Genomic DNA, 23,171 nt, shown 5'->3' on the forward strand with positions numbered 1-23,171 from the left:
TTTTTATGGATGCAACAGCTTTATTGGAATGAACAAGTGCAGGGAACCTTTTATTTGGAAGCAACAACCTGCTGGTTCAGTTACCACCCCGCAGGCGCAAGACAAGGTGCAGAGTCGACTCCTTCTGGATGTTGTAGTCAGACAGGGTACGGCCATCTTCCAGCTGCTTGCCAGCAAAGATCAGCCTCTGCTGGTCGGGAGGGATGCCCTCCTTGTCCTGGATCTTGGCCTTGACATTCTCTATGGTGTCACTGGGCTCCACTTCCAGAGTGATAGTCTTGCCAGTCAGGGTCTTGACAAAGATCTGCATCCCACCTCTGAGGCGCAGCACGAGATGCAGGGTGGATTCCTTCTGGATGTTGTAGTCAGAGAGGGTACGGCCATCTTCCAGCTGCTTGCCAGCAAAGATCAGCCTCTGCTGATCTGGGGGAATGCCTTCCTTGTCCTGGATCTTGGCCTTGACATTTTCAATGGTGTCACTAGGCTCGACCTCAAGGGTGATGGTCTTGCCCGTCAGGGTCTTCACGAAGATCTGCATTCCACCTCGCAGGCGCAGCACCAAGTGCAGCGTGGATTCTTTCTGGATGTTGTAGTCAGAGAGAGTACGGCCATCTTCCAGCTGCTTGCCAGCGAAAATCAGCCTCTGCTGATCAGGAGGGATGCCTTCCTTGTCCTGGATCTTGGCCTTGACATTCTCAATGGTGTCGCTGGGCTCCACCTCAAGCGTGATGGTCTTGCCCGTCAGGGTCTTGACGAAGATCTGCATTTTTCCCTGGAAGAGGGAAAACCACCGTGCTTTAGCGACTGTTCCCCTTTCCCCGTACCCAGGGCTGTGACCGTCAGTGACGTCACAGCGCCGGCCCCGCCCACAGCCACGGAGGGGCGGGGCCCCCACGCGCTTCCCCTTCCCGCCCGAGGCGCGCGCCCACCACCTTCTTGAAGCGCCGCTGCGCCTGCGCCGCCGCCATTTTGCCGGCGGCCGCCGGCCCTGGCCCTTCCCCGCCACCGCCTGGCGGTGCTGCCGTTAAAGGCGAAGGCAACGTCCCAGCTCTGCCCCCGCCATCACCGTCTGCCATCGCCCCCGGCCGCAGTTCCTCAGTGCACACACCCCTCCCTTCCGCCCGGACGCCCAGCCCGTGTCCAGGCCCTCTCCCCGCCGAACTCTCACCGCGGCGCCGCTCGGCCGTGCCCACACCACCAACCTCACCCAGAATCAACTGCGCCACGCATCCCCCCGCTCGGTGCATATATGGCCCCCCGGCGCTCCGCCCCCGCGCTCGGATCACTCCGCTGCGCACTATTTTCCTGGCGCCGCGCGCCTCCGCTCTCCTGCGCGGGTGAGAGGGGAGGGCGGCGCGGAGGGATCGGCGCCTCGCGGGGCTGCGCTGAGACCGCCGCGCGCGGGACGGCGAGCGCCGCGTCCGGAGCGCCGCAAAACCCGGCCCGGAGCCGCCGGAGCGGGGCCGTGGCCGGCCCGTCACAGTGGGCCCAACCTGGAGACGCAGCCGCATTTACATTTACGACGCGGCTTCTGGCAGAGTCTTTCATTATGTTCAGGGGTTTAAACCCTGCAGTTGCGCCTCTGCCTTGAAAAACATCTCCCTGGCTTCCACCCCTGGGGCAGGGCCAGGGTCGGCTCTGCCCGCGGCCCCACACACCGTGAGGGGGTTCCTGAGGGAAGGAGGTCGTTGCTTTATCCCGAGGCGTCCCTCGAGTGTTATTTCCCTGTGAGGCCTCTGCACGTGGTGGGGCAGGGTGCTCTGTGTCACCCACCTGGGCACAACGCCGCCGGGATGGGCACGGGTGGAGCAGGTTTATCTCAGAGCCTCGGTGCCATCGCGCCCGTGGGACAAGGGACAGGCCAGAGAAGGTGTCCGGCTGCTCTGCTGGTGCTGGGGCCGAGGCTGGAGCAGCCTGGAAGGGCCGGGACCACCCCAGGAAGGAGGGGATGGAGATCAGGGGGCCTGGAGAGGGGATGTGAGGGACAAAGAAAGGCCAGATGGATAAAGAGATCAAGTCCTGCAGATGGTGTACCTGAGAGATAATGAGTGTGTGACAAAGAAAGGCCAGATGGATAAAGAGATCAAGTCCTGCAGATGGTGTACCTGAGAGATAATGAGTGTGTGTATATAAGTGCGCACATATAGTGGAGTATGCATCTGAGTGTAGTGTATAGCTCATTAAAATCCGGGTAAAATTAGAAATAACAATAATAATGCCTATTTGTTATTCTGTTCTCAAAGAGCACCTTCTGACAGACCTCTGCTGCACTCTGACAGCCAGCTCCTCCACCATCCTCCCCAAACTGCGCAGCAATTCCAGGGAGCAGCTGGGAACAGAATGGAGCTTTGTCTGCAAGATGCAGGCAGTGCCATTCAGTTCAATCTGCCTAGCAAATCCTTCCCTTGGCAGCGCCCAAGGGAAATGGAAGGGACACTGATAACACCCAGGGCTGCTCACCAGCTGAAAGGAGAGCTCCAGGAGCAGCTTTGTGGTTTGAGAAGTGCCTGTGTCTGCCTGACACACGGAGCTGTTACAGGAGAGGAATTCTCTGGGGAGCTCTTTGGCCTCTGCTGCTTTGTGTTATTATCACTACCACAGCTGTAGGGATAATAATCTCAATCATTTGTGTCATTTAGATGGGAAAAAAAATGCCACAGAAGTCTTTTACTTACTTCTTACTTCTCAGTGCTCAGTGGCTGACACTGTATGCATTGGGAATGTACAAACAACAAAAACTGGAGAAGCCTTCCAGGTTTAGCTCTTTCCTCAGCACAAAGTGAGTAAGAATGTTAAGCTTGTACTTTCAGTTACAAGGTGAGCACTTAGGACTGGGCAGAAAATCATCGAAAAGGCACATGGGGAAGTATTTTGTGACAAAAATTCTGTTACTTCATGCCTGTTACTACAAACTCTCTCTTACATTCACATGCAGGGCACATTCCAAAAGTACAGCTGTCAGGGATATCCAGGGAGAAATTTACAACAGGGATCTTCACGCTTAGCAGTGCTGCGGCCAAACATTGGCTCAAAATAACAACTGGAAGTAAGATGAGTAAATAAATAGCACAAGGAGCTGTTTCAGCCAGTGTGGCAGGAAATGTCACTTTGCATCTGTCAGCGGTCATCTCCCTGCTGCTGTTGGTAACCAGGCAGTGAGACAGAACAGCTGCCACTGAGCTGAGCAGATCAAAGCTGTCTCAGGCTCTGCGTGGGCTTTGGCGTCTCTGGACCAAACCTCTCAGCTGTGCCACGGCTCTCAGCTCTCCCAGCCCCACTGAGTTTCCCCAGCCACAAAGTTTCCACGGAGTTTTCCCGTCTCTCTTCCGCAGGAGATCAAAGCAGGGCGGTTGTTTCTCTGAGAGCTCTTCCCAAGCCGGCCGAGGGTCCAAGCAGGACAGCGGAGGGGAGTGGGCAGAGCCAGGGAGTGCAGTCACCTGTGGTGTCCTGGCTTCTTTCCTTCCTCTTTGGCTCTGGGAACGCGGAGCAGAGCTTCTGAGGCTGCACTGCCAGGCACTGTCAGGCTGGGATGAGTGGCCACTGTCCCCCTGCATTTCGGGGTTTGGTGCTTTGTCCTTTTGGGGCTTCCTGTATCCCTTAGTGCAGAGATAGGACACCCAGTGGGACACAAAAAGCTGTGTGTGTTTGCATAGGCCTGAGGAGAACCAAATGGAAAAATAAAACCCACTTCATGCCGCTGGGAAGTGCTACTGTGAGCCCATTTCGGCCGCGCGGTCAGTTTGCTGCTGCTTAACGGGACGCGGTGACTTCAACCGGATTAAACATCACCACAAATCGGGAGAAAAAGAGCAGTACACCCACGTGGAGATGCCGGGGATTGAACCCGGGACCTCATACATGCAAAGCATGCGCTCTACCGCTGAGCTACATCCCCCTGCCCGCATTTCCCGTCCTGCCCACCGGCCAGGTTCGCGCGGGGCCGGCCCCGCTGTGGAGAACGGCGGCCGGGGTCGCACCGAGCCCCGCCAGGCCCGGGTGCGCTGCGGGCGCTGCTGTGCACAGAGCCTGGTGCGATCCTCAGACAGTCCTCAGAAAGACGGGAACGCGCTCGTTCGCGCACAGAAAACTGAATGTTTTTGCTCCATAGGAAATCAGAGAAATCCGTGCCGAAAAGCAAAAAAAGGAAGAAAAATACAATCAACCTCCCCGTCGGGGAATCGAACCCCGGTCTCCCGCGTGACAGGCGGGGATACTCACCACTATACTAACGAGGACGGCTTGAAAGAAGCTCCCCGCGGGCCAGGTCATGCCCGAGCGGCGGCTGCATGACCCGCTCCATCGGCAACGCTCTGCGCGAAGCGGTCCGTGACACAAAAGTCCCACACGCGGGAGCGCCTGCGTTGGCACCGGCTCAGCCGCCCGACGCAGGGACGGCAGCCCCCAGTCGGCGGCAAAAGAAGCCGTCTTGACGGTAAAGGAAAAAAGAAGAGAGAGAGAAAGAAGAGGAAAAAAAAAAGTTTCTGCCGAAACCCGGGATCGAACCAGGGACCTTTAGATCTTCAGTCTAACGCTCTCCCAACTGAGCTATTTCGGCGGGTGCGAGCGCCCTCACTGGCCGTGGATACGACCCCGCCCCGCGCTCCCCTGCCCGGCCGCTGCCCGCCGTCCCGCGCGGGTTCCGTCCTGCGGGGTCCAGCGATTCCCACCTTCCCGCAGCCACTCCCGTTCCCAGGAAACCCGCAGGTACCAGCAGCCGCGGGGGGTTCCGCACGTTCCCCTGCCCCGGCACAAAACGCAGCTCTGCCGGCTTCGTCCCGCCCCTCCGGCGGGTGCGTTCCACGGCAGCATCAGAGACAAACCCTGCGCGGGGCCGCCCACAAAAAATGGCAGCCGGGGACAAAAAGTATGATACCTCCCCGTCGGGGAATCGAACCCCGGTCTCCCGCGTGACAGGCGGGGATACTCACCACTATACTAACGAGGACGGACACATGTAAGCCTGTTCTGCCTTGCTCTATGACGGTGCGTCCCGCTGAGGTGGCGCTGCCGCCGTCCCGTTCCCATCCCGCGGGCGCTGCCGCCGCCGGGCCCCGCGTGGGGCGCAGGGGACGCGAGGTGACCGCCCTGTCACCCCGATGTCACCGCCCGGCCCGGCCTGCGGCTCCTGCTGTGGGTTTATGGACTTGCACTAGGCTCGGCTACAGGAGGGGATGTAGCTCAGTGGTAGAGCGCATGCTTTGCATGTATGAGGCCCCGGGTTCAATCCCCGGCATCTCCACTTTTTGCCCTGGCTCAACCAAGCCGCTGCTTTTTGCTTTTTCCTGCCCCATGAGCCGAAATTCCCCAGTACACTCGACAACTGCCTGCTGCTTTTTCTTCCCTCCCCTCAGCAGAGTTTGCAGACGTGCTGCAATTCCTGCTAAAGAAAGGAGCCCTGCCAAGATCCCCCAGCTCCCTCCTGCCCGGGGACATCCCAAACCCAGTGGTGCTGCAGCGTTTGACTGACAACACAGGGCAAGGGGCTGCTTTCCTTCTGCCTCCAAACCTAAAGGTGCTGCTCCTACACTTTGGATATTTTTAATGTTTCCTCATATCCTGGCCTCACCCCTGAGGCATGTGGGAGCAGTGGGAATTATCACATCCAGCCAGTTGGGCTGCACCAGTTTCCTTCAGAAGATGGGGACAAGAGAGTCCCTGTGCAGATTTTATCCTCCAGCAATGCCACAGCAGCAGCCCATCAGCACAGTGTGAGCACTGGGTTTACCAGCTCGAGCCTTTTCCCTTCACTAATTAAACCATTCCCATCTCAACCCACGAGTTTCCTCATTTTTGTGCTTCCTGTCCTGAGCTGCTGCCCAGGTTCTGTCTGCATCTGGATGTGCTGCCACCCGTGAGGATGTGCCCGCACAGCTCTGATATTCTGCTCACTGCAGCATCCCAGACAGCAAGCATTTCTCCCATCCACACCAAGAACTTTACATATTTATTACAGTTCACATGACTAATATAGTCCAAAGAGAAGCTTCAGGTAAAAAAAAAAATCCGTAAAATACAATGGATAAAATTATCCATTATCATTAATATTATGAAATATTAGTCCATATCCATCTCATTATCATTAATATTATGAAATACCAGCCAAACAGCTGGCAGGACTTGTGGGAAAAGAGAACAACACCTGGTTTGCTTACAAAAAGGTATTGCTACAGCTGGTGAGTCCATCTGTTTCAGGTTTCCAAGGAAACCCTTGGAAAGCTCTCAAAACATCCTGGAGAAAAGGAATCCATCCACACCAACAGTCACAGGGCTACTGGTGGCCACTTCAGGGCCACCTCCTGGTGCATGGCCTCGGGGACCCACTGGCAATAGGCTGTGAGCAGATCTGCAAGAGAACAGGAGCAGAGTTTACAGTTACAGAGTTTGCCTGGAAAAATCATCTCCTGTGGGATCTCCCCACCGTGCCAGCAGCAGCATCCCACGGCAGGGATGGTGCTGGAGCTTGGATGATTCCGTGCACAGGGATTCCTGTGAGCCACCACTGCAGCACTTGGCTGCTGCTTCTGTGAAGGAATTCCTAGCATCTGGCACCCAATATTGAAGAAAATCCATTTGACCAGGAAAAAAAAAATCAGTATATTCACAGACAGTACCACCACAGTCTAATACATTTTAACTGTGTTTACAACTATAAAAAAAAATATTAGAATAGAAATAAATGTTGTTTTCTGAAGTGCTTTCTGTCATTTTTCACAAGAACCAAACATGAGACATTACTGCTTCTGGTAAGAAAATAGGAAATATTTGAAACTTCATAAATGAAATAGTCCATTTTTGAAATTACAATTCAGTAGTGCTTGAGGCACTGCAGTGATATGACTGATAATTAGGCAAGCAGAACACTTACATTTAGGATTTTTCCTCCATGCAGCCAGCAAAGCATCACGATTATCACAATTTTCTTTAACTAGAGCCTGCAGGAGGGCTTCTGTCCTGGGCTGAAGCCTGAATCAATGACATGGTGCAACAAAACAACGTTCATCAGCACATTTTCGCAGAGCTAGAGCATTCAGCTCACCAGCAGTGGCCGGCAGAGCCCAGCACGTGTCCTGCACTGCCCCCACCACCACCAACTCTCCTGGGACACGACTTTTCTTGGTGAGAAAACTCATTTTCTCCACCCTGCAGCTACAGCCAAGATCACAGCCTCCAACACCCTTCTCAGCACTGAATTTTTTATATTTAGAAAGGAGGTGAAAAGCGTGTGGTGGAGACAACGACCTGAAGTTTGTTTTTAACAACTTACTTGGACCATGTCTTCAGCATTATGAGGGGGCTGGACAGGAGGCACCGGCTGTATGAACTCAGCTTTTTAATGACCTGCAAGATTTGGCACAGCAATTATCTAATGAATAAGGTAAATTAATTGTTACATGGCAACAACCATCGATGAACTTGTGCTACTACAAATTTCCATTTCATATTCTCCATCATCATCTTCCTCCTCTCCGTGTGTCCCCAAGTCTTGTCCTGACTCCTTGGACAATTCTTCTGTCTCAAGGTGGACAAAGACGTGGGATATTAGCTTTCTTTACTTTGCACAAAAAGGACTTAAATTTGGGGGTGTCTTTCACTGAAATACTGATTTTCTTTTTCACGCTTTTTTTGTGTTTTAAAGATACTTTACCCACCTCATCAACCACAACAAACTCTTCCATCCACCAGCAAGTGATGAGGAATGGGAAAACGCAAATAAACGAAGCCATAAAGCTCATCTCCTCCAAAAATTGGGCTGAAAACTTACTGATAACATCAGGGAAACGATGCAGCTGGAACACACTCACCTTTCCTTCCAGCAGGAACCTGGCAAAGTGTTTGTAGCGCTCGATTCCCGCGGGGTAATCGACTTCCACAGCAGGGAGCTGCCAGCCCACACGGTCTGGAAACAAAGAGCACCCGAGGTCTCCTCCCTGCTCCCTGAGGAGGCCACATTTCCAGGGAGGTGGCACAACACAGGTGCCAAGAGAAGTGGGGAGGGCACTGCCACCCCCGCCAGCCCTCACAATGGGCTCCACAAAGCGCCCATTTCGATGGGAAATGCCAATATTTAAATGCTACAAACCCCATGGAGGTGCTCAAACCACTGCTGAGCTCCTTGGACAGCCCCAGCAGAGCCTGACCCTGTTAAAGCAGCATCCCAGGAGCTCCAGAGCAGACAAAGCCCTGAGTGACACTTACAGAAGACACTGGGTCTGTGACAGCGAACTCGGCCCGTGCCAGGGCAGTAGGAGGGAGGAGGGTTTTCCAGAGGCTTCCCAAAGTGGCAGTAGGGTGGCAGCAGGGCAGGGATCCACTCAGGTTCCACTGCAGACACACCTGAGGAGGGAAAACACAACTGAATGCAAGGTTTGCAGCCCCATGAGTACAGGGCGCGGTCAGGATCTCATCTCCACAGATTGATTTGTCCCTCATTTTTCAAGTCAGACTTTTTATGTTGTAAAAAAATCTGTTCAGAGATCGGCTGTGGTTGGCAGGGCTGGGGCAAAGCAGGTATTTCAGAAGCTGAGCTTTGCTCCAGCCAATTCTGCCAGATAAATGTTCAAAAAAGGCCAATTTATCTCCTGATCCAGAGCTAGGAAGCCTTAAAGATCCAAATCCCAGGAGTCACGAGCACTCAGCCAGCAGAGAGGGGAAACTCTCTGCCAAGGCATTTCTGAGCTCCTCACCACGGCTGCAGCACAAGCTGGCCCACAGCACTCACCTTTCATGTACAGCTTCGTAGTCTCGACAATTTCTTGATACACCACAAACTCTGGGAGCTCTCTGAAGAGGACTGAGCTGGGGTGGATGAACACGGGGTCCTCCAGGAGTGCAGTCTGTCAGGAGGCACAAAGATTGAAGCAGAGTTAAGAGCAGTTACTGACAACTCAATTCCTTCATTGCATCTCATTTCAGTCTCTCTCAGATGGGCATTTGTAAGCTTTAAGTGATGGAGGTTTTTAATCACGCCATCATTTTCTGCTTCACCTTCTCTGGAGGCACAAAGCACTTTACAGGATGAACTAATGGTACTTCTTGGCTCTTTTATAACATTTCCTTCGTGAGCAGAGGGAAAGGCAACACTGGCAAACTTAAATTCCACAGAGAGGAGCTGCAGGAAGCCAGCACAGGCACCCTCAGTGCTGCACCCAGCCAGAACCCTGGGCTTTGCACAGGAGCATCTTTCTGCCACGCAGGGGAGGAGGAACCGAGCCCACTCAAGCTGGTCACCTTGTAGGCATTTTTCCACTTGTCATCCAGCAGCTCCTCTGGCTGAACCCTTCGGGCAAGGTGATCCCCCAGCCCTCCCAGCACGATCTGCCTCAGGTAGGTCACTTGAGCTTCTGTTGGGGGCTTCATCTTTGGGTCAACGTAGAGTTTGGCATCCTTGCACACCGAGTTCACTGCGGGGAAAACGAGGTGAGAGGAGATCCAACAGGAGAAAAATCAGCTCGGTGGACGTGCCATCCCCCCAGAGGAGGACACACAGAGCAATTCCTCCCCAGCCCCAGACACCTGCTGTGGTCAGCTGCCCTCTCAGGCGCCGGATTTCCAGCATGGCTTTGTGCCGGAGCCCGTTGTCCTCGCAGAACTTTTGGGTGCACCCGGCGTATTCACAGGCCCCCACTGCTCCTGGGAACGCACAGACAGGAGAGATCAGTTCTCCTGGTTAAACCCAGCACTGCCCCAGGCAATGTGTGCATCTCAGTTTCCTCTGGGCACTGGGGAAACGGAGGCTGCCCAGAGAGCAGCCTGGAAAACACTGCTGGGAGTGTTTTCCTACAGTCCTACAGCACAGGGGAGCCTCTGGCTGTGCCAGGCTGAGGGCTCAGGGTGACAGGGGGACAACAGGATGAGGGGAATGGCACAGGGAAATCAGGCTCCGTACCTAACATCACCATGAGGTCCCCCAGCTTCTGCATGGGCCCCTGCCCAGCCCAGACCTTCTGCATCTGTAAAAACCTGGCTCTCTTCCCCTTCAGCTGCGCTGCCTCCTCCTCACTCACTGCTGGCCTGGAAGAAGCACAGAACAGCCCCTGTGAGTGCTGGGCTTTGCAGGCAGAGGGGCAGAGTGTGACAGGGACACAGCCCCTGAGGAGCACGCCAGGCTCAGCCACTCACCTGTCAAACTCCTCAAAGAGCTCCCTGACAGTCATGGCAGACACGACGGTGATGGTGTAGGGCAGGCAGTGGTGCTGCCTGCTCAGTGCCAGCATCTTGGCATAGCGAGGGGCCACAGGGAAAGTGGCCATCGCTCTGCCCAGGGGACTGATGGGGCAGCTCAGCTTTGCTGCCAGCTGCTGCTTCAGCCTGGGAGAGGGGAAAGAGAGCCCGTGGAATGAAGGAACTTCGAATTAGAACAAGCTCGTGCTCCTGGTTCTGGCAGCCCAATTGATTCGAGGTGTTTTCTCAGGTTTGGTTACGTGCTGGTCCCAAAGGCTGGGGGAAAGATTTCCCCTTCCTAACACAGCCCTGCATGGGGCTCCCAGCACGATTTCCCTGCCCAAACACACCCAGGGCCAGCAAAACAAACAGAGACTGAGCTGATGCCATTTTCTGTGCCCAAGGATGTGAGGGCTGAGGAGGAAGAGGAGGCAGGAGCACAGCAGAGCCCACAGGATCAGCAGGGCAGGACATAATACCATTATTATTATAATAATTATAATTATTATATATATGGGGGAGCACAGGCATTACCTTCCTGTCATGGGGGGCTCCTTCAAGGCACCCAGGGCTATCAGCAGCTCCTCAGCTGCTGCCAGGGCTTCCGTGGGAGGTGGTGTTGGGAAGGGGAAGTTGATGACCTAAAACACAAGAGAAGAGCCCCTCAGTCCATCACTGACACGGCCCTCACTGGGAAACAGTGTGAACACAGCAAGGAGCTCTGGGAGGGAGGGAAATCCTCCCCTCTGGTTCCGTGTACCGAAGAAAAACATCTAGGATGTTTGCCAGGAGTGAAAGGAAAGGACACATAATGGCAGGAAATGCTTGGAACAAAAGCATGAGGAAACAGGAATAGCAGAATCACCCTGAGCTGCCACTGACTGCAGGCACCGCCCAGGGCAGGCTAAATAAGGTCTAAATTTAAGTGTTGTGCTTTCTGAAAGTATCTCCAAAACACAGACCCTGTTTAGAGAGGGGGTTTTTTTTAACCTCCAAGAATACAAGAAAGCATTTACTCCTTGAACAAACACGTCTGTTAAGGCCTAGTGGAATTAAGAGCAGCTTCTGCAATGTGCAGAACCAAAACAGACTCTCAGGGTCTTAATTTCATTGCTCCAAGCAATGACAATAAAACACATTTCTGTTGGTTTCTGGCTCCTAAGGGCAGCCACTTTAATGGGTGCTGTAGTACAAAGCCCTTTCCAACTCACCTTTTCTATATTTAATGCCTTCATCTGCAGAATCAAGTCTTCTACTGGTCGATTTGTTATTTCTGGAGCAGAAAATTTCTCAAAGTCCATGAAAACTGCTGAAGAATATAACCTAGTGGACCAGAAGCATTATTTAGATCCTTTAAAGAAATCTTAAAAGATATGCAGGAAAAAATTAGCAAAGGATGAAAAAAAAAAAAAAGGCAACTGTGGATAGTATTTATATAATCACATCATTATTTACAGGTTGGGGCATTTGCCTTATTCACAACAAGTTAACTCAGCCTGGAGTTAAATCCATCTGGCCATGGTGAAATCTCATCTGGCCGTGGTGAAATCTCATCCAACCATGAAAATAAAGAGCTTTCAGCAAGAGAAAGGCCCCTGAGGAGCCAAACTCAAACCTCAAACCAACATCACCAGTGACAGTTCGCATTTAGGATTCACCTCTCCCACTGGAACACAGGGCAGACTGCTGGAATTCTGGACACTGAGGATTTGGGGCTTTCTGTGCTGAAGGGCACTGACCCTCAGGCAGGCACTGCATTTGACTTGAGGCCGTGGAACAGGATTCTGAAATTGAGTGACAGCACTGGGGCTGTGGGTGTGTGGTTTGAATGGAACTGTGTGATCCCACAGGGTGAAAAACTTAGATTTAAGATTTTAGTACATAGTAATACATATGGGACAAGATGGGGATTTTAGGGTGGAGGTTAGTCGTTCTTTTTTCACCTTCTTCCTCCTTCTTCATGGCTTTGGGTGGTTTTCTCTAACTGGTAAATAAAGTCTGCATTGCAGACTTCAAGTGGTTTGGTTATTGGGTTTAAAGTAAAGATAATTTAGGTGGCATTTCCCAACTGGACAGATCGTGCTCGGAAAGACCTCGTAGAGATAGAGAAGTGCTCCATTCTGCACCTTGTTAGAGGTGCTGCAGAACCCACGGCTTGTGAGACTGTCATACAGATGGCAATTTATGGGAAATGGATTTGTAGAGAAATCTCAAAGCCTGACAGAAGGCTCACACAATGTGCGATGATATAATGTGCAATAATATGCAAACCCTGAGAGAAGAAATGCTGACTTAGAAATGCCATGGAATAGGATGGACATTGTTGAGAGAGAAATGGAACTGGAAACAAGTTTCAAAGGATGGCCTTGCAAATAAGACTGGATACTTTGGAGAAATAGAACTGTGAAAGGTGAATTGTATTAGGGCCCACGAGGGGTGATTTTAGATGATTGGCTTTAAGGCATTTACAGCATTGTGCGACAAAAGCTGATAGGCCAAGAAATGCTTATAATTAATTGTAATTAGGAAATAGTTTGGTTTCTGACTGTGATGGTGTGAATTGTAACATGTGTACAGTCTCACCCTTCACATGAGACTGAAAACAGCATCAAAGTCTTTAAAACACCTCTCAGTTGCCCCACCTCTGGCTCAGCAAAGGGCATAACCCGACAATAATTAATAATAAACACCTAAGTTCGAACGTGAACTTCACCTCTGGTGCTATTAACCCCAACCTTGTCAGAAAAAGAGCCAGAACAGTCACACCAGACAATCCCAAACCATTGGCAACCCCCCCTGAAACCCCCCTGGGCTGTTTTTTCCCCTGCTATCCAGCAGTGCGGGAATACACAAGACAGAGAGTAAGACACACTTAATTAGCATGACTGGTTTGATAACCAGGATGCCATGGCAGGAACAAACAGAGCTCTGAGATTACAGAAGGTGGGATAAAACCTGCTTAAGGGAAGAGGAGAGATTCAATCAACCCCCTGCGAGAAAAATGTTGTGAAATGCGTAAGTTGTTTGTATGACCTTTTAACCTAATTACTCTAGTGGAAATGATTAACCTTCCTGAAATAGTATATATTTGAATACATGCTATTATTCTACTGTTGTTATAATAATAGTAGAATAATAGTATATATTATATGTACTACATATATAAAATAACACATATATATATTAGTATATGTATAGTAACACTATTATATATATAGCAATCCTAATATATTATATATATAATAATGCTATTATTATACTATTATAGACAGGAAAACCTGAGTAAAACCTAATTCTGCCCACTGAATCACTCCTCCCATCTGCCCTCAGCATCAGCAGAGCGGGGCTGACCTGTAGCAGTGGCCGGGCTCGGTGCGGCCGGCCCGCCCCGCCCGCTGGTCGGCCGAGGCCTGGGAGATCCAGGTGACCCTGAAGGACGAGACCCCCGTGATCCTGTCGTAGAAACGCCTCTTCACCTTCCCGCAGTCCACCACGTACTTGATGCCCGGGATGGTCAGGGACGTCTCGGCCACGTTGGTGGCCACCACGCACAGCCTGGTGCCGGGAGGAGGAGCCCTGAACACCTGCAAGGGACAGCGGGGAGTGTGAGAGGCAGGGGGGGACAGGGATGGGGCAGGGAAGAAAGAAAAGGGGCCAAGGGGAAAAAAAGGGCCCAGGGGAAAAAGAGGGGCAGAAAAGGGGCAGGCAGTCCTCTTGGATGGGCTGCGAAGGGATAGCAGTGCATATGGCACTGCAAGGGGAACCCAAGAGTCAGAGCAGAGACCCAACTCTGTCCCCAGCTCTTTGTCCAGCCCGGTTAAGGTTCAGAAATGACCACAGGGGCTCCAGGTGGAGCCCACGCCAGCTCTGAGCTGTGTCCAGACCCTGCTGCTGCCTCCAGAGGCAGGAGGGAACACAGGAATCTGCTCAAGCTGCCTGCTGGCAGCAGCACCTCGATGTGCCCAGGGCCAGGATGGATCTAGAGATCCCGCAGGGTTGTGGGTGATCATCCCTCCCACCCTGCTGAGGTGGCACACTAGGGAGACCACAGCCCAAGTCCATCCCAACCTGCCCACTGGGAAATTCAAGCTGACAGTCAGTCCAAGGTGGGAATTTTAGCTCACTTGTGGTTTCAGACAATGATCACTCCTATCTGTAAGATCTTCTGCTCACTGTGACAATAAATCCTTTACCTTTGCCTGTTTCTCTGGTGCCAGCAGGGAATAGAGAGGGAGCACATACAGAGGCAGGGACGAGTCGGATTTCTCATCTGCGGGGAAACAAACCAACACTGCTCAGTCCAACTTCCAGGCTCAGTCCCAACAGCATCTGCACAAACACCACCTCATTAAAACCAGCAAAGTAATTGGCACTGGAGCTGGAAAACCTGAACAGCTTTCCCACGACATGGGGCTGCTCTGGTGCCACAGCAGCTCAGCACAGGACAACCAACTCATGTCACAGGTGATTCTTTCTTTCATGTGTGCCAAACCTTCTTCTGAGTCTCCATCTCCTAAATCCAGGTCAAGATCAGAGCCTGCAGCATCATCATCACTGTCAATGTCTCTGTCTTCATCTCCCTCATCCACTGGTACCACAGAGTAACTGTTCAGATCAATTCTGGGGAGTGTCTGAGGAGAGGAAAGATGAAAACAACACGTTAAGAGGGGGACACAAGCAGCACTTTGCATTGCTTCGAAAGCAAAGCTGAGCACTGACTCCAAAGATGTGTTGGCCTGAAGGTGGCAGAGGGATCAGTGCATCCCCTAAAACATCAGGGTATCTGTAACATCAGCATCTCCTGCTAACACAGCGCATCAGCACAAGCCAAACACCAGCCCTGGTAACAGATGCACCAGCTCAAATTCTGGGTAACAAATGGTGAGATGAGGAGCGGCCCCGGTGCCAGCAAGTCTGGAGCTCCTTCCATTCAAGTTTTAGTGGTCAATACTCAATCTAAACCAATCTCCTGGCCAAAACATCTGGAGTTTCAGCAGTGTGAGCAGCACTGCTGGAACTCCTGAGGGGAAACATGGGGGCTACAGGGCTTCAGGCAAGTCTGGAAGAGCCGGTGAGAGGCAGAGCTCCACAGGAGTGCTGTTTGCAGGGAGGCACCTATTGTCTCTTGGAGAAATTCTTTACCCATCACACATTACCAGAACTTTCCTCCGCTTCCTCGACTTCTTAAATTTCCTGGTTTCTTCCACCGAGTCTTCTTTGTCATCCTCTCCTCCTACAAAACCAGCCAGTGGAGCAGCTGTGAGCTGAGCACGCTTTTCCTCTTGGAAAAGGTGCTGGGAGGAGTCTGGTCCCCCTCCCACCTTTCTGGGGATGCACAGTGTGGAAGAAGTCACACTGAAGGCAGAGGGGAACTGGAGCCTTTTCCCAAACTCCAACCAGCACAAAGTTTAACATCACTCATGACAATCATCCACAACGAGCCCCTTCCCCAAACCTTGTTTTTTGTGGTTTTGAAATAGAAGTTCACATTTTTAAATGCAAAGCAAACTCACTTCTCAGCGGGATTAATTTGAAGTTTAACACTTTCCATAGCATTACCTGCAGCGTTGTTTTTTTGGCATGGGAATGCTTTCCTTAACCTCCTACAGAGAGAGTGAACTTCTGCCTGGCCTGTTAGAAACACCAAAATCCCACCTGCAAGAGAAAAAAAAAAAGAAAAAAAGAAGGAGGGAAGGGAAGGGAAGAAAAAAAATCCCACAAAAACTTTAGACATGTTCAGTATAAGGAATTTGAGAGGTTCTCAGCAGTGAGGTTCTCTTACCTGCAGGCAGCATCCGATGGATTTTACACACCTTCCTGAAGCACTCCCCACTGTAGTCATCCAGGGGGGTTTTCTTGTTAAAATGAACAGTTACAGGGAATTGCCTTGCATCTACCTGGAGAGGAAATAGCAATTAAGGGTTTAATTGCTGTCATAACTCCACACAATCAATCATCACAGTGTTCACGGGACAACCAGAAAAGCTCACCCTGGATTTCTGTTCACCTCTTGGGGTTTGGTACCTCACAAAACACCAAGCCCACAGAAATTACTGGTGTTGTCTGCTCTGAACACCATAGAATCCTGCTAGAAACCAAAGTTTTTCTCCCTTCCACATCATCAACTCAGACTGAGGCTTTCTGGTTCCCCTGAACCGTAACTTAAGAGTTTCTCAAGATAATCAGATTCTGCCAGGGCGGTTTTCTGATTAAAGTGGAAAGCAAAACAGCAAGTCCCAGAAGAAACAATAGCCTAAACAAAATGCCTGTTTTTAAATCAGTATCTGAAAGATTTCAGCACCAGCTGGAAATACTAGAGTGCTGCCTGTTTTGTAACTGGTTTTATAAAGGCTCCCGGGTTTTAAAGGTTTTATTAAAGGTTTATAAAGGTTTGATTTCAGCTCCCAGGGAGGGGAACAGTACCTGGATGACAGGAGGTTTAACAGAGAACAGCCTGGTGTTGTCAGTGAAATCCTCCACTCGCAGAGTCGCCGACATGATGATCAGCTTCAGGGGCAGCCCCTTCTGCAGGGACACAAATCTGTCACCCCGTGCCCCAAACAACTCCTCCCCTGGGCACTGCTGCTGGCAGCCTCAGCCAGTGCAACAATAAACACCTTCCTCTCTCCCAGGCTGCTGGTGTTCAATTATCTGCACGTGTCCTGTGGCACTGCAAGGCTCAAATGAACTGGATTTTACCAGATCTCTTGGTACTGACGTGTACTACTTCCCCTTTGGTGTAGGCTCTGTGCTCCAGAAAGACAAATATGTTAAACTGAGTGTTATATCTGCCAGATTTCCATGGGATTTCATGTCACAGGTGTGAGGTTTTTATCTTTTCTTCCTCGTGTTAGAGCCGGGATTAATACATGGGAGTCACAGTTTGGTGTTCAGAGTCAGTGTTTATTAATCTTTATCTGTATCACGGCCTCACGAGCCATGAGCTCTGACTAGCAAGGCAGAAAATGGAGGTAAAATGGATGCCTCTAACTCTTTCCAAGGTTATTTAAGTGCTAATCACCCAATAACGAGGGGACACCTCTATGATTTATATTTCTGACCCAACAATGACCACCCAAAGCAATGCAGACCTTTTTCACCCAATTATAAAAAACCACCCAAAACCAAGAAGAAGGTAAAGAAGGACTTGGACAACACCCCAAATCCTCCATCTTGCCCCATACACATTACTATACACTAAAACCTTAAATCTAAATTTTTCACCCTGTGAGATCACACAATTCTATTCAAACCACTCACCCACAACCCCAGAGCCGTCACTCAATTTTGGGAACCTGTTCCACAGCCTCAGGTCAAATGTGGCGCTTGCTTGAGGGTCAGCAGCTTTTAGCACAGAAAGCCTGAAACTTTCAGCCTCCAGGGTTCCAACTACAGGGAATCCCCTCTTCAGGGAGCCTCTCCATGTGTGCCACCCCCTCCGTGGCACATCCCTGCCCAGAGCAGTGGCCCTGCCCCTCTCACCTTGTGACGGAGGGGCACGATGCGAGACAAGAGGCCGATCAGGATATCCGTGTACATGCTCCTCTCGTGGGCTTCATCAATGATGATGACTTTGTACTTTGAAAGCAGGAAGTCCTGAGGAGAGAGATGGATTTCAGCACAGGAGGCCTCAGCCAGGACATCCCACAGCTACACAAGCCCTGACCCCCATCCACAGCTGGATTTCTCACAGAGTTGAACGCACTCACCCTACCCAAAGCAGCCTGGTTCCCAAGTCTCTTCTTGCTCTCATTTTATAGTATAAACTATCATATCATATCATATCTTATCATATCATATCATAGCATAGCAATTAATAATAGCAACATAAACTAACATTTAGGGACTTGAGTAGGAATATTAAGAGTAGAGGTGAAACAAATCTCTGGCGCTGAAAGGGATTCTGATTTGAAAGACTGGCAACAAACCCACGCTGGCCTCTCTTCCCAAGCTATACAAAAATTTTCCCTTTTTATAAGACTGAAGACAGCAACTCACCTTCTGAATCTCTTTGAGCAGCACACCATCTGTCATGAACTTGATCTGTGTCTCATCTGTAACGTTCCCCTCGTATCGGATTTGATAGGAAACCTCCCTGTGGGGAAACACCAGGGCAGACATGGGAAAAAGCACAGGGAGAATGAGAAAGTCCATGTCACTCACTGCGGGAAATGGATTTGTAGGGAATTCCTAAAGCCTGGCAGAAGGCTCACACAGTCTTGTGCAGCTGGGTGCAAACTCTGAGATAAAGTGTGGGACTGAGAAAGGCCACGGGATAGGACAGACATTGCTGAGAGAGAAATGGAACTGGAAACAAGCTTCACATGAGGACTTTGCAAATAGAGCAGATATTTTGGAAAAATAGAACTATGAAAGATGTAGCAAGACCCACATGGGGTATTTCAGGTGATTGGTTTAGAAGCATTAGCAGCATTGTGAGGCAAAAACTGGTAGGCCAAAACCCACTTATTGTAATTAGGAAATATTTTGGCTTCTGATTGTGATGGTGTGAATTGTAACATCTGTACAGTCTCACCCTTCTCATGAGACTGAAAACGGAATAAAAGTCTTTAAAACCCTCTCAGGAGCTCCATCTCTGGGTCAGAAAAAGGGTTTTTCTGACAACTCACACAGAGCATCTCAGTGTCACCTTCCAGCAAGGCCTCGAAGTGTTTTTCAAGCTCACCTGTGTGACAGGTTCATCTCCTTGGCCACTCTCTGGGACATGGACACAGCAGCCACACGCCGCGGCTCCGTGATCCCGATGGTGCCGTTGGAACTAACAGGGGGAGGAAAAGAAAAGGATGGCTTGTTTCAATTAAATAGAGGAGCAAAAAGTGACAACAGGACTTCGCACTAATGGCTCTAGATTAAGTGGCATCGGTCTCACAGCCTCACTCTTAGTTACAGCTGGAATAAAAACACAGACAGGAAGCTTTGGGATTCCCTTCTGTTATATCTGTACTGATCTGAAGATGCACGGATTACAGCAAAGTTTCTCCCAAAATGTTGTCTCTGCAATTCCATTTGCTGCACATAAAACCCAATTCCTACCTGGCATATCCAGCTTCATAGAGGAACTGAGGCACTTGTGTGGTTTTGCCACTTCCCGTCTCCCCACATATGATCACAACGGGATTCTCGTTAATGGCTTCCATGACCACTTGCTCTTCAGCAAGGATTGGGAGCTTTAGTCTTGCTTCCTAAACAGTGTAAAAACACAGATTTTAGTTGCCTTGCTTCTCACTTCTTTTTTGTTTTCCTTAGACTGAAAACTGCTGCCTTCCTCAGGGCATAAAACCCACCGAAAGGAATTCTGCAAGCCTGTGATTTGGAAAGCTCTAAACCAGTCAATACCACACGAGCATGTCTGAGAGCCAGAGCCATCAAGGCAGCCTCCCAGAAAGCAGAGGGCAAGCCCTGCGCTTTAATTTGTGAAACTCCAGAGTCCCTTGAGTTTCTTAATACAGCACTTCAAGGGAAAACTCATTTCACAACTGTCTGGTCTGCTTAGACTCGTGCAGAGCTTTTCCTGTTTCCACACGACGCCCCACCTACAACAAATGGGGCAAAACCATCCAGCGTAAGACACAAAACAACGGAGGGCTGAAAGGGACTCCAGAAGATTTTCCAGCGAGGACAATAAAGGGCTGTTAATAGATTCTGTATGGAAAACTAAAGATAAATGCTGCTACCCTAAAACAAACCGAGTTCTGCTGCTGCTGGACCAGATTTGGAGCTCAGACCTGCACCAGCTGCCAGAACAAGGTCCCTGAGTGCACCCAGCTGCTGGAACACGCCAGCCCCTTTGGTAAGCACTGTGCAGAGCCTCACCTGAATCTCAGGAGTCCTGTCCACAGGGACGAACACTGCAGGCTGGCAGGGTGCCCTGCTGGGGGCTGCCTGGGGAACTGGGGCTCTGGGACCAGCTGGAGGCTGCTCAGCGCCTGCCTTCCCCACTCCTGCCTCTGCCTTCTCAGCAGCATTCACAGCACTGGCTGGGGACTTCTCAGGGTCTGGTTTCTGCTCTTCCTCCTCCTCAGAGCTGCTGGGCTCCTCCTCAGGCTCTGATTCTGAACCTGAGCTGTGCCTTCTCTTGTTTGCGCCGCTGATGCTCCTGATCTTTTCAGGGACATCAGCCCTCGGCTCCTGTGTCACCCTGGGAACAAAACATCCACATGTCAGCTGTGTTCTGGACCTCAAACCAGACATGACTTCCCCAAAAACCAGGATCTCCACTCCTGGAGCTTTTCAGAACTCTGCCAGGTAAAGCCTTGGCTGATCCAATTGATGGATTTGTACCTAAGCATTTTCTATCCTGGGGTTTATTAATTTCTTCTGAAGGAATCTTTATAGTTTAATCTAGAAATGCAGCTCCTAATAAATCCATCTCTTGATAAATCTACCAACTCTGGTCAACATCAGTAGATGTCCCCCAGTACAAGAAAACACATAAATGTTTATCCACCAATTTTGTAGTTAGGCATAATTGCCAAAAGCTTGCATATTGTGACCTACCTCATCCTGTATGAAAGACCAGGTTTTTTTAGCTAACATCCTCTCAATACAAGAAAATAACTATCACATTATCAGATAAAAACAGCAAATCATTTAACTCCGTCCATTCTGAAGAACCTGTTTGCACCAAGAAGGAAAAAAAGAAATCAAGGGAAAGCCCAGAATGTTGCTGTTCAAATGCAGTGATCAATTGCAAGGGTTCTAAAATCCCTTTACCTTTTAGCCTGATAGATGCGCTCCCCAATGCCCAGCTTGGAAGTTGTGAACAGGAGTTTCATTTCTGCCTCAGAAGCCTGGACCTCGTTCAGCTTGCTCAGCAACTCAGCTCTCTGTTTGGGGAGAACAACCAAAAGCAGTGCTTGTTTCACCAAGATTTGCACTAAGAGCATTCCAAGGTGTGCCCTGGCAAATCCAGATGTAAAACCTTCCTGCTGCTCCAGGCTCAGCCCTCCCTAGTGAAGATTTCAGCCCTGTACCACAGCAAAAATAGAAATGGGGACTTGACATCACTGCAATGAGCAGCTCAGCTGCACCCTAAGAACAGCAGCAAAGAAAATAGATTTGAACTAAAGCACTGGAATGAGGCCTGGAGCAATGGGAGCATCCCCTCAAATCCCTCAGGTGGGACATGGCACTGGCAGGTCAGGCAGCCAGTTTTAAACCACCTCCAAAACCAGAGTTCCTTTGTGAAAGCCATTCTTCAGACACTAACAGGGCCAGGACTGGTTTCACCAAGACAAAAAGCTCTAATTCCCACACTGAAAACAGACAAGAAGCATTTCAGAAGCACTGACAGGGCAGTGTTAGGGTGGCTTGGAGGTTTGCAGGCCACAGCCGCTCACAGCACCTGCTTCACAGAGTGCTTTAAAATGCAATAACTCACTGACTGCCAGTGATGTACCTCACAACACCTGTAATACCTGGTCAGAACAGGAACCTGGAGACAGGAACCACTCGTGTTCCTGCACCACTTGATCCACTGAGAGGGCAGGGGATGCCTTCCCCCACTGGAGCTGCACCCGTGCGTGCTGCAGCCTTGCCACAGTGCCCAGCAAAGGGGGTGGCTGCTGCTGTTGTAACATCACCCTCAGCACCTGCACACCCTGAGACACCCCCGAGAGTTCACACCTGAGAATCCACCCCTGAGAATTCACACCCCTCACCATCACCCCCCTTTTCTCCACACACCAAGACCAAACCACCATTTGAAGAGAAAACCCACGAAGCTGCTGTTGCCACAAACAGCAAACACACCTGTTTTTTCTTCTCCTTCTGCTCCAAAACTTTCTGCAGGTTTTTCTTCTGTTTCTTGCTCAGGGGTTTCTTCTGCTGTTGCACAACACACGAGGCTTTTTTCCTCTTTGCTTTTTTTGCTGGCAGCACCAGGGCATTGCTTTCATCAATTCCCTTCAGGGTTGCTCCATCTGAAGGCAAGGGTTTGATTATTCACTCGTGCCAGGTGGATTATTTTCAGCACACTGCTTAGCAGGCTTATCGAGCACCAGGCCAGATTTAGCTATTCCTAACAAACACAACCCTCATGCCCAGCCAAAAAAAAGAAAAAATCCTGCAACATCAGCAAGGGCAAAAGACCTCCAAACTGGGGATTCAATAACCCCGAGCTTTCTATAGCCCTGAGGGCGATTTTCCCATCATTTATGTAACAACATGATGCAATTTTTGCCTTTTTACTCAATTCCCCAGGGTCAGGACACGGCGTGGCCTGGGGTGACTCCCCAGCCTCCTGCTTTGCCCGGGCACCACCAGTGAATTTTAATACTAAAAAACCGCCTCACTAAATTCTGAATGATAAAAATAGAAGAACAAACAATCTTAAAAAAAAAAAAAAAAAGTTTTGAGGAAGCTTGAGAAAGCGAATGCTTAATATAAGAAATACGTTAATAGTTGCTTTAATAAATAATGGAAGCGCTGAGTGTCGAAGGGACCCACGAGTCCAACTCCTGAACTCGAGTGCCACATCCAGGGACGGACAACCCACCGCCTTCCTGGGGAGTTTTAAAAATAATAACAACAAGAATGTAATAAAAATACAGCAAAGACACGACAGCAACTGCGATCACAGCAGCCCTGCCGCCCCTTTCAGCCCGATGTATTGTCGATAACGACCGGAGCCCGCCGGGTCCCGCCGCACCTCCCAGCTCCAGCGGCAGCTCCAGCGGCTCGGCGGCGGGCGGCGCCGCGGGGCCCTGCGGCAGCCGCGCCTTCCAGTTGTGCCGGCGGCGCGCTCGGCCCATGGCGGCGGTGGCGGGGACGGTGACGGGGGCAGTGCCGGTGACGGGGACACGGCGCGACCCGAGCGGGCCCGGCCCGGCGCCGCCACACGTGCGGACCGCGCTGCCGCCACTTCCGGGCACGTCGGTCTCGCGAGAAAAGGGCGGAGAAAGGGGCGTGGCGCGGTAGGGGGCGTGGCAGGGGCGTGGCGATCCAGCAGGATCGGGACGCCTCCAACCCACACCGGGAGCCGCGATCCC

At 50.8% G+C, this 23,171-nt stretch overlaps 2 protein-coding genes and 5 non-coding genes across 8 annotated transcripts; 1 reads left to right on the forward strand and 6 right to left on the reverse strand.

Annotated features, from left to right (window-relative positions):
- On the reverse strand, positions 1-1,351 carry UBB (ubiquitin B). 2 transcript variants are annotated; one of them, XM_066199852.1, is made up of 2 exons: positions 1,208-1,351; positions 1-772 (listed from the first exon to the last, which is right to left on the reverse strand). In XM_066199852.1, the coding sequence occupies exon 2, from the start codon at positions 764-766 to the stop codon at positions 77-79; it is 690 nt and encodes a 229-aa protein (XP_066055949.1). In that variant the 5' UTR covers positions 767-772; positions 1,208-1,351; the 3' UTR covers positions 1-76. The 2 variants fall into 2 exon arrangements, with proteins under 2 accessions (XP_066055949.1, XP_066055948.1); XM_066199851.1 differs by having other exon boundaries at positions 1,169-1,348.
- A 2,472-nt stretch (positions 1,352-3,823) lies between these two features.
- TRNAA-UGC (transfer RNA alanine (anticodon UGC)) lies at positions 3,824-3,895 on the reverse strand. Its single transcript has one exon. It is a non-coding gene; the product is annotated as a tRNA-Ala (tRNA).
- A 268-nt stretch (positions 3,896-4,163) lies between these two features.
- On the reverse strand, positions 4,164-4,235 carry TRNAD-GUC (transfer RNA aspartic acid (anticodon GUC)). The gene has a single exon. It is a non-coding gene; the product is annotated as a tRNA-Asp (tRNA).
- A 247-nt stretch (positions 4,236-4,482) lies between these two features.
- Positions 4,483-4,555, reverse strand: TRNAF-GAA (transfer RNA phenylalanine (anticodon GAA)). The gene has a single exon. It is a non-coding gene; the product is annotated as a tRNA-Phe (tRNA).
- A 318-nt stretch (positions 4,556-4,873) lies between these two features.
- Positions 4,874-4,945, reverse strand: TRNAD-GUC (transfer RNA aspartic acid (anticodon GUC)). Its single transcript has one exon. It is a non-coding gene; the product is annotated as a tRNA-Asp (tRNA).
- Positions 4,946-5,167: 222 nt separating this feature from the next.
- Positions 5,168-5,239, forward strand: TRNAA-UGC (transfer RNA alanine (anticodon UGC)). The gene has a single exon. It is a non-coding gene; the product is annotated as a tRNA-Ala (tRNA).
- A 673-nt stretch (positions 5,240-5,912) lies between these two features.
- Positions 5,913-23,036, reverse strand: DHX37 (DEAH-box helicase 37). The gene is made up of 27 exons (XM_066199870.1): positions 22,832-23,036; positions 21,934-22,103; positions 20,896-21,008; positions 19,996-20,320; positions 19,216-19,364; positions 18,848-18,940; positions 18,160-18,256; positions 17,644-17,757; positions 16,585-16,686; positions 15,944-16,058; positions 15,721-15,816; positions 15,318-15,394; positions 14,654-14,792; positions 14,355-14,431; positions 13,513-13,745; positions 11,373-11,484; positions 10,696-10,802; positions 10,120-10,308; positions 9,887-10,011; positions 9,514-9,630; positions 9,229-9,401; positions 8,720-8,834; positions 8,197-8,334; positions 7,803-7,897; positions 7,265-7,338; positions 6,866-6,963; positions 5,913-6,343 (listed from the first exon to the last, which is right to left on the reverse strand). The coding sequence occupies exons 1-27, from the start codon at positions 22,932-22,934 to the stop codon at positions 6,261-6,263; spliced, it is 3,429 nt and encodes a 1,142-aa protein (XP_066055967.1). The 5' UTR covers positions 22,935-23,036; the 3' UTR covers positions 5,913-6,260.
- Between the last annotated feature and the right edge of the window lie 135 nt (positions 23,037-23,171).

Source organism: Chamaea fasciata, unplaced genomic scaffold (genome assembly GCF_029207755.1).
Source record: "Chamaea fasciata isolate MVZ Bird 193981 ecotype frontalis unplaced genomic scaffold, bChaFas1.0.hap1 SCAF_18, whole genome shotgun sequence".
Taxonomy (NCBI): Eukaryota; Metazoa; Chordata; class Aves; order Passeriformes; family Sylviidae; genus Chamaea; species Chamaea fasciata.

Coding starts and splice junctions, on each gene's coding strand:
- UBB (XM_066199852.1), bottom strand. CDS start 766: ATGCAGATCTTCGTCAAGACCCTGACGGGCAAGACCATCACGCTTGAG.
- DHX37 (XM_066199870.1), bottom strand. CDS start 22,934: ATGGGCCGAGCGCGCCGCCGGCACAACTGGAAGGCGCGGCTGCCGCAG. Junction 19,365..19,995: donor ACAGGACTCCTGAGATTCAG/GTGAGGCTCTGC, acceptor TACACTGTTTAG/GAAGCAAGACTAAAGCTCCC. Junction 8,335..8,719: donor TACGAAGCTGTACATGAAAG/GTGAGTGCTGTG, acceptor TTCCCTCCTCAG/GTGTGTCTGCAGTGGAACCT.